Here is a 10,150-nt window from a genome sequence, read left to right as displayed (position 1 = left end):
CCCCTCATCTGCTCATGGTCAAGTGACATGACAACACAACATGGAAAAGAAACAAAGGAAACAAGTTTTAATCAGAAAAAAACCTGCTGCAGATTTCATGTTTATTATATTAAAACCAGAACAGGCAGGTAAATATGAATGATTAGCAATGAGAGATGGTAGAGAAGTGAATGAGAGTCAGAGGTTGCCTAGAGAGAGGCATCATGACATATTGCTTTAATATTGCTACAATTGCCAAATAATAGCTGAGAAAAATAGATCTATATAAGATGGGATTGTGTCTTGTATCTTGTAAACAACCATTCTGAACAAATAAGATTTAGTTATAAACCACACAAAACCAAGAATTTGCAGCAAATGGTACAATTTTATCATACTGTTACTTAAAATACTGTTTTATTACAGTATGTCCACACAAACAAAATCATTTTGTTGGTTGAATCACTTTAGCGAAACAGGGTGCTATGGGACATTTGGGTACAAGCAAATGTTAAAAAAAAAGATAGACAATGCTGTAACATTGTTTAATCTGTTCATACCAACAGAGTAGCATGTGCAAGAGGTGCAACTCCTTGTGTTCTGAAAGAGTAGAGGATGCTCTGGATGTACATTACAGAAATTTCCTAAGTCTGAAAATCTATCTCATCTCAGTTTAGGATGATATTTAGGATATTTGGTATTACAGAATCATGTTTCCTAACTGCATTTATGAAAAAATCCTATCATCTTAAGATCAGAATTTAGCTATTACAGAAGCGCCCTAACTTGAGAATATCCAAATTTAGGAATCCTATTTTAGAATAGCACTGAACCACTCCTAAATTAAAAAATAACGGTCAAAAATGACAGCCACACAACTTCTGCTGGGTCTACATGACAATGAAGAGAGGGAACACAGAAATCTAATGATAGAGAGGTCACGTCTAACACTAAAGGCCCTTCTCTTTTTATCACCAATATTAGTAGCCATTGTGATGTACTGTATGATATATTTGTCAGTTGAATCAGAGCTGTTTCAGAGCACATTCTAACCATAGGTATAGGCAAAAACAAACGACTGCCGATTGAGATTTAGAATTTACAAAAATAGTTAGGATTTCCTTAGCCAGGAGGTGTGAGATAAGATAGGACACTGCCATGAGTCTAGGATTTGCCTCTGTAATAGCAAAATAAGACTTTTCCTATCTTTGAAGCTTAAGATAAGGTAGGACAAGAACTTAGGAAACACCATTCTAGCCAGAAATAAAAGTGGTGTACAGTTTCTGGAGTCATGTGATGCTGCGAAGCTGAAAAGATACTATCCTTTCAACAGCGAAACATGCTTTTCCTCAAAGCCGACTCCTTTCAAGGGTGTTGAGCAAGCCAGGCTCCGAGCTTTGCCCGAGCCGGTGCAGCATTGCATGGGAGAAGTGTTCCAAGTGTCCGTCCGAGGAATCCTTCTTTCAAGTCCAGCAGCCTCTCTGTTGTGAGAGGGAATCCAACAGCTGTTCATCCTTCCGATGAATTCAGTGCAGTGGTTCTCATTTACAAAAGATACATGCATTTTGTCTCATTTTAACACCTTTATTTTTCTGCAGATACAGAGCAAACTATGTTAAGTTGTCACCATACACATAACACTGCAGTTTAGTTTTGATGCAACAATGCTCTCAGTGGCACAGCACATGAATAAAAAAATAATAAAATAAAAAAAAATAAAAAAAATAGGCTCAGCTCTATACTGTGTAGAAACTGGAAGAACACAGGCTGCTGAAGGCTAAAGTAAAAATGCTGTTAGGCCCACATTGTGTTTGGAGATCTTCTTTAGATTAGGTGTGGGAATTCATTTCCACTGATCAAGCTCCAGGTGAAACGGACCCATGCATTCTATTTCACCTGCTTTGTGAATTATATTTTTAGCTGCAGAATGCATAATTACACTGTGGACCACTGATTCCAAAAATATCACCCGTTTTCTCAGTTGTGCCAACTTGAAACATTTCACTTGCCGAACCAATACAGACGGTTACCCAGGAGAACTAGACGAGCCTTGATGTTGAAGACGGTCTCTCTTCACACCTTCCAGTGGAAAATCCAAGACACACAGCATGATTGTCCTTGTTAACCCGATCCAAATGCTACTATTTTGGGGCATTTGGTGAGTCTGTGCTTATGGCGTCTGCCTCTGGTGGGTTTGGTCCTTCCTCAGCATGCTGCTCGGACCCGGAGCAGGGCTGCAGCGAGCGGAGGATGTGTTCCAGCGTCCAGTGGTCCTCGCGCAAGGCGTGGTCCTCTAGGGTGAACTGACCCTGCTTGGTCCGGCTCAGCTCCTTGACGTGAGCGCAGGATGACAGGGCTGCGGCAAAGGAGGGGGGGGGTCATTGGTTCTTAATTCAGCAACGATTTCAATGAAAAAGAAGCCTGCCGCTTGAATTTTGCCGCTTTCATATTTGTAACCGACAACAGCCTTCTGAGGTTTAAGTCGTTTAGCACAGTGATTCTCAACCTTTTTCAAATCAAGGACCCCTAATTTAGTACAAATTAAGGCCACGGACCCCCATTTGTTGAGAATTAATCTCTCGGACCCAAATCTGAGAATATTTTTATTGTTAGATATGATTTTGTCCAGAATTCCATGACTATCTGTATTGTAGGTAGAGAGATAACAGTGAAACTATGGTCAGAACAGTCATTCTTCTACATTCTCTAATTGTGTTCACTTCTTGTAAATGAAATGATGGCGAAGTTTAACAATTCATCAATTTGGTGGGGCCCCCCTGGAACCCCCTCAAGGACCACTGGTGGTCCCCAGACCCCACGTTGAGAACCACAGGTTTAGCAGTTTTGATTCCTGATAGTTTACCTACTTCATGTGTTATTTGGCTTTTCCATGTATGCTTTACCTAGTTTCCTAGTTTGTAGGGACGGGACGATATATCGAAATTCAATATATCGCGATACAACAATGTGACAATACGTAGTGGAGAAGAAAAATTAATCGTGATATTAGCGACATTTTATTCTGCTGTAGTAATCACAAATGACACACTTGACCATCATAATTTCACAAGCTCTCCATCCAAATTATATTATTGTATAATATGTTATGATTTATGAGGGAATTATGACAAAAAAATGAATCTCACCTTTTCCCAGGTCGTCCACCAAGCTCCTGACATAAAATCCACCGCCACATTCAATGTCTGTTAAGGAAGTAAAACCATCAGTTTTGACCATTTGTAGGTCTAAATGTACAATTCAGCATATAAAGAAGACAAAGAAGACAGCGGAAATCCAGCAAGAGAGTAAGAGACAGATGGTATCATGAATGGACAGAATAATAAAGAAGACAACAAAACAAACAACTTCTGCAACAACTGCTAACCTAGAGTGAAGAGAGGAGGCTTGAAGTCCTGCAGGGTCAAGTTGTAGACGGTGACGGCTCTTGCGGGCTTGGCCTCGACCTTGTGACCTTTCTTAAGCAGGACAGAGAGGCGCTGGCCATCTTTCTTCAGCGCAGAGTAGCTACAAATACAAAATCACACAAACTGATTATTGGAGATTCATTTATTATTTCCACTCACAAATTAAGGCTGCACTAGGCAACATTTGTATATTAAACTCCAGCAGTCATGAGAAAGCAATGAATGGGAGGCGTGTGTGCCTGAAAATAGATGTATAGAATAGAACAGTGGTTCTCAACGTGGGGTCCGGGGACCACCAGGGGTCCCTGAGGGGGTTCCAGGGGGTCCCCAGGAAATTGATGAAGTGTTAAACTTCACCGTTATTTCATTTACAAGAAGTTAACACAATTAGAGATTGTAGAAGAATGACTGTTTTGATCATAGTTTCACTGTTATCTCTCTACCTACAATACAGATAGTAATGGAATTCTGGACAAAATCATATCCAACGATAAATATATTCTCAGATTTGGGTCCGAGAGACAAAATCTCATCAAATGGGGGTCCGTGGCTCTAATGTGGACTAAATTAGGGGACCTTGATATGAAAAAGGTTGAGAATCACTGGAATAGAATATCTATAATTCATTAATTTTAGGAATATAGGTTGTGTATACTTATAGTCTGTGCCACACTTATTTTTATTAACCCTGTATGTACATATATGTCTTAAAATGTAATTCTGCTGATCTTTTAATTTCTTTTTAATCTTTATATTTTTGTACTTTGTCTTGTTTCAAGTCTACAAATGTGCTCTTTTTATGTTTATGATTTACAATTGTAGCAGTTTTTTTTATGTCAAATTCTGAGCTGTTTTCAGCACACCTTACTACAAGCATGAATTAATAAAGTCAAGTCAATTTCATTTGAAAGTGCATTTTCATTTGCAACTCTAACTCTTCAACAGTGTATTTATATACAAAAGTTATGGTCAGAAAAACACAATACTGGAGGCTGTACTCACAGTGGAGGCACCTGCATGATGTCACCAGTGAATGTTTTCAGCTTCTCCTCAAAGTCCAGTCTGGTTATGTGTTCTGTGGGGTGATGATCACACACACAACATACTGTGAAACTGAAGAAAAAACACTCCATACATTCAAATAGTGTGAAAACTGGTGTGCAATTGGCTACTGTAAGACTGGTAGAGTATACCAGATAATGCAAAAAGCGTTCACTCAAATGCTCACAGCTTCACAAGTTGATCAAAAATACACTCAAAATATGTTATGAAATGATGAAGTTGTGCAAGAAAAAAAAAAACAGTATGGGTTTTCCCTCAATACTTTTGCAATTTCCCTCAATAATATGTGATACTAGTTCCTTATAACCCCATACTGAGCAAAGCAGACAGAGCCCAATTCATGTGCAGCAACTTCCTCACTGCCTGCAAGCAGTAATTAGGAGGCTATGTGAGGGAAAAGCCATAGTTAATGGGGTTTACTTGTAGAATAAAATAGTGCAGAATAAGGTGCTAATAAGTGGCTTGTAATGACTCATAATGAACCAATACACTACTAATATGCATGTTAATAAGCAACTCATTAATAGTTAATATGTGTTCCCTAATCTAAAATGTTACCATGTTTTTATGTTGTTGGAATTCTCCACTTTCACAAAATGACATATCTTGAATTTTCCACAAAGAAGAGAACGGTTGCACATTCAGATCTAAAATCCCAAATGAATGTGTGTATTTTCAGCTCAATTTGTAACAGAAGACAATGCGCAAAATAGTAGTAGTAGAAGTAGTATTAGCAATAATAATAATGAGAAAAACCCATTAGACCATGCAGCCTTTTCCTCTTTTCTTCTCAATCATCAACCAAAACCTGGAATAATGTGTACTTGCACGACTTACCAAAGTCCTTCTCGAGAACCACACTGCCAGTGGCATCGAGAGTATCTGTTGCCTTTCCCAGTTCCCCCACAGCAATGTACTTCTGAAAAATAAAAAGTACACATCACTATCATGTCTATTTATGCCTAATTATATGGAACCAATGAATAAACGGTACAGCAAATATCTGTCCTATTACACATTATGCTGAGTGAATACATTTAAGGAGGATTCTGTGGTGAATAAACGTAGGAGTGTTTGGGGGTTTTTCTCCCCGAAAAATCCTTTTCACATCATAGTTTTACAAACATTACTTTTCCAAAACGTGACACTTCTATTTTGAAGGGAAATCACATTACTTACAGCAGTGATTCTCATTTAGTCCACATTAGAGCCACAGTCCCCCATTTGATGAGATTTTGTTAGGGCTGGGCACTATATCGATATTATATCGATATCGTGATATGAGACTATTTCATTGTAAATATTTTGTGAAAGCACCAATAGTCATCCCTACAATTTTGTCGCAATATCGATATCGAGGTATTTGGTCAAAAATATTGTGATATTTGATTTTGTCCATATCGCCCAGCCCTACTTACAACTGAACATTTAGCCCATTTCATAGAAAATACCGAGATATATATTGTGTATCGCCATTCAGCCTAAAAATACCGAGATATGATTTTTGGTCCATATCGCCCAGCCCTAGATTTTGTCTCTCGGACCCAAATCTTTGAATATTTTCATTTTGTCCAGAATTGCATGACTATCTGTATTGTAGGTAGAGAGATAACAGTGAAACTATGATCAAAATAGTCATTCTTCTACATTCTCTAATTGTGTTCACTTCTTGTAAATGAAATAACGCTGAATTTTAACACTTAATCAATTTGCTGGGGACCCCCTGGAACCCACTCAAGGACCCCTGGTGGTCCCCGGACCCCAGGTTGAGAACCACCGACTTACAGTATAATCCTAACTATATGCTGCTTCACCTCTCCTCCACTCTCAACACAATCAGACACCATTACGTAGCTTGGCACAGTTGCCACTTTGCTTCACTCAGATCAAAGAATAGCCACATCGCAGACATTTTTCCTCCCACCGGAAAAGTCTTTTATTGCTCATTAGAGCATTGGTATCAGGACAGCTTCATTTGCCAATCTGTATATGAGTATTTGGAAGCTGAATCTGCACCGATTCCAATACTACAGATATTATCGTTGGACCTCCAAGCCTAACTTATTCTCTGACATCAGCAAACAAACTCACCTTAGAGCCAGTCAACATTGTGCTGAGCATTTTTGTACCAGTCCCAACACCAACAACTGAAAGAAACAAAGAGACTATATCAGGCTTCATCAAATAGTACCACAATTTCAAATCTAGGCTACCTCAAACATCCCTACATTGACCTTGGGTATGGGAATAATACCAACATTAAAAATGATGCTTGAAAAAATAATTTCAGCCCCATAACTTGTGAAGACATTTTTAAAAATGTAAAGGGACGTGAGTGTAAATTACAGCCAGAGAGGTGGGAAACTGGGCACAGGCTTGCTTTGCTAAACCAGTGAGTTTAGTCTGATAGCCTCATACAAAACGTATTTAATGCATTAAAGTGTATACTTGCATCTCACGATAAGTCATATTCTAAGTCCACGATTACCCTGCAGCTGAACGTGTCCCAATTCTGATTTTATCCCTCACGTGACACATCTGTGTGACACTGTTTACAAGTAATGTGGACAGCAAAAAGCTGTCAAAGATGATTGGAAATATCTGGACGTGACGTCACGTCGGCTACATTTGGCCAGGTGCCCACGAAAATAAGACAAAATGCACCAATAGCTGTTTGTACAGTCTTAAGGTATTTTAGGTTGAATTTCTCCTTTAATATCAGCTCCAGCTACACAGCTAGCTACACGTTGTGCTCTTATTGTGAATGAGACGACCGACTTACCCAGTACACCACTGGCTGCACTGTCCAGAGTCCCGCCGTGCCCCATTTTCACATCTTGCTTTTTCCTTTTTCGTGGATTGGGGTTTTTCACACCAGCCTCTAAGCAATACGGAAAATAAAACACATTTAACTGTCAGGTTCAACAAAGAGCAGACTGAGGTTATCTACCTTAGTACCTGATGATGTCATGCCATATTACCCTTAAGCAAAGCTTCTTTTAAGTTGTTTAACACGTCCGCCGACGTTGGTCCTTGTTTTTTATATACTGCAAACAGTCCGTTCAGAGACTGCAGTCTAGCTAGAGAAACACTTCTAGGACCCGCGCTGCTTATGTTTCCAGCCATGCTTGGTCTTTTTTTCTTCTTTCTTCTTATTCGTTGTTTTACGGCAGTTGGTAAACAACTTTATGGCGCACTGCCGCCACCAAGTGGATAGAAGTATACATCGAGGAAATCAACTACTTTATGGTGTAAAATAGTAAAATATACAAAATATTTTTTTTTCCAATCCTGTAGAACTTAAAAACTGAAAGCTTTTATCTTCTTTTATCTGGCCTACTCGGTATAGTCGTTTTTCTTCTTCTTCTTCTTCTTTTTCTTCTTCTTCTTCTTCCTCTCTGATTTATTGGCGGTTGGCAACAAATAAAGTAAGTGCGCTTTACCGCCACCAGCTGATAGACTGAGGATTTACACTGTGCCTAATAATAAAACATGGGATTTATGAAAAAACAAACACATTTTATTCATCGGCCCTGTTGAATTTAAACACTCTAGTAATTATTTTACACGTTCAACAAATAAATGGGTTTATAATGCCTTAAGAAACCAGGGCTGCAAGTGGTCAGGAGTTAGGAGAAAGGACTAAAAAGAAGAATATAGGTGGTGGAGGAATAAAACGAGAAGAGATATAGTTAAAAGCAGCCACATTGGGCGTCCAGGCATTGAAGTACTTCTGTGACTTTTCTTCCCTATGGAATTAAAAATCATCTAAAAAAAAAAAAAAAAAAAAAAAATCTGTTTTAATGGAAAAAGTCTTATAACTGACATTTTCTGTGGACAATGTGGAAATGTTTGTATTTTTGCTTTTTTTTTTAACTGAGAGCAAGATTCAGATTTTCCACTGGCTGTAGTAGTTTGCATGATGGCAACATTCACAAAAGAGGAAATTCTGAAATTGCACAGTAAATCTACAGTATATTTCCATGAAGATTGGACATTTATTATGCAAGAATCTTGATGTGTACAGTACAGTTTACAGTCAAACATTTTGGGTTCAGTTTTTTTGAAAGATTTAAAAACTCTGTAGCTGTATAACAAAGAGTGTCTGAAGAGGTTGTATAGCAAATTCTGTGATATTTTAATGTAGAATGTGGTAACAATAGGTAACAATGAAGCAATTTGAAGCTATTGCTATTGCAGGTATTTGAAGCTACATTGATTGCTGTAGCGACACCATGAGTACTATATGAGTACTCCATACTGTGGTGAGTATCATTTGGCATGGAATGGACCTCTGTGCAAAATGTGGTGACTTTTCATGCATGGGAAGGAAGGTAAGAAGGTAAGAAGAAGAATACACAGAAATACACGAATACGGGCTAGCCATACCCTAATTAAAATACCTAATGCATTTCAAAAATACAGAAACAGATTGTTTGATATCATCACCCAGCTGCTAAGTAAAGGAACAGGTTATAGTAAGTTTGGTATTTAGGACACTAGAGGGAGCTCTAAGCCCTTCCACACTGTCCAACAGTTGAATGACAAGTCACTGGAGAGCTGAGAATGCATACTTGGAAAAAGTGTTGGAAGATGCAAATAGAGCTACATGGTCTCCCTTTGAAACGCTCTGCTCCTCACCCTTGCAATCATCTCCAAGCCTATCACACACATGCTATGGATAGATGTTACTGTTGAAAATGGCTTCATCCAATAGGGCAAACTGTGACCCTAATTGACCTCAATCAGCGCTATGATGTTGCCTCAACTCATATGCTAAACCCGTAGGACCCCAAGCAAACAACTTAATAAATGACTGATGGGCTTTGATACAGTATTATTTCAAAGTCAGGGAATTGTAGCTGTGTCTATGACAGCAGCTTCATCAGTCCAAGTGGTGTTGAACTTTGACCCGAGGAACGCTGTAGCGTCACTTCCCTGGCTTCACTCCTTCCTCCAACGTGCTTTGGGCCTCCATCCCAAGGAGGTTCTATATTAACACCCAAATGGCTCTGATGACGTTGCGTGCTCTTTCCGGGACGCTTCCAGTCTTCTGACTTTTGCTTGGAAGTTTAGCCACAGCGGCCAGCAGCCATGTGCGTACTTGTCCCCCGTTGCTGGACGGTTAAAGCTCGCAGCACGGGCGTCATCACGGTGTGGCACTCGCTCCGCAAAGCCATTTCAGCAGGATTCAGCCTGGACAACCCGGGGCGAGTGTCGCCACCTGTTGGCAGAGTTCTTACGCAGGACTGGAAAGTAGCCGCTATTGTAAAGCACATAGCCTAATATATCCAATATTATTTGCCGATAGTCAAAGTTAGAAAACAACGTGTCATGAATATGCATGCAATGTGCATGTGTGTATGTGTTTGCGTACCTGCAGGTATTTTGCGTGTGTGTGTATCACTGTTTGCTGTTCTCTGCTGGGAGCTAGGGACGGGACGATAGCTCCCTCTGTTATCGTATGTCGTTATCATATCGTACGGTGAGATAAGCTTATCGTGCCGTCCCTACTGGGAGGTGAAAGGATGAGCGTTGGAAGAGGTACTGGGATAAGGTGAGGAGGCTTTTTGGGGGGGTTATTGGTTTGAACAGCTTCTCTGTTCTTTGAATGACCCTCCAGGACTTACCTAGCTCTGTGGACTAGACTGACAGCTCTTTAAATAAACGCAGATCATTGAAGT

The 10,150-nt window shown here is 39.5% G+C and overlaps 1 protein-coding gene across 1 annotated transcript; it reads right to left on the bottom strand.

Annotated features, from left to right (window-relative positions):
* Positions 1-199: 199 nt before the first annotated feature.
* Positions 200-7,609, bottom strand: trub1 (TruB pseudouridine (psi) synthase family member 1). The gene is made up of 8 exons (XM_071535629.1): positions 7,448-7,609; positions 7,249-7,347; positions 6,558-6,613; positions 5,304-5,385; positions 4,407-4,479; positions 3,365-3,504; positions 3,126-3,182; positions 200-2,335 (listed from the first exon to the last, which is right to left on the bottom strand). Exons 1-8 carry the CDS (start codon positions 7,590-7,592, stop codon positions 2,121-2,123), a joined length of 867 nt encoding a protein of 288 aa, XP_071391730.1. The 5' UTR covers positions 7,593-7,609; the 3' UTR covers positions 200-2,120.
* Between the last annotated feature and the right edge of the window lie 2,541 nt (positions 7,610-10,150).

The sequence above is a fragment of the Centroberyx affinis genome, unplaced genomic scaffold, assembly GCF_046629955.1.
Source record: "Centroberyx affinis isolate AG114_WGS23_722 - 3 ecotype Tasmania unplaced genomic scaffold, CSIRO-AGI_Caff_v1 ptg002745l_1, whole genome shotgun sequence".
NCBI classification, from domain to species: domain Eukaryota; kingdom Metazoa; phylum Chordata; class Actinopteri; order Beryciformes; family Berycidae; genus Centroberyx; species Centroberyx affinis.
This window is presented reverse-complemented; position numbering and strand designations above follow the sequence as displayed.

Coding starts and splice junctions, on each gene's coding strand:
- trub1 (XM_071535629.1), bottom strand. CDS start 7,592: ATGGCTGGAAACATAAGCAGCGCGGGTCCTAGAAGTGTTTCTCTAGCT. Junction 7,348..7,447: donor AAAAGAAGCTTTGCTTAAGG/GTAATATGGCAT, acceptor CGTATTGCTTAG/AGGCTGGTGTGAAAAACCCC. Junction 6,614..7,248: donor TGCAGCCAGTGGTGTACTGG/GTAAGTCGGTCG, acceptor TGTTTCTTTCAG/TTGTTGGTGTTGGGACTGGT.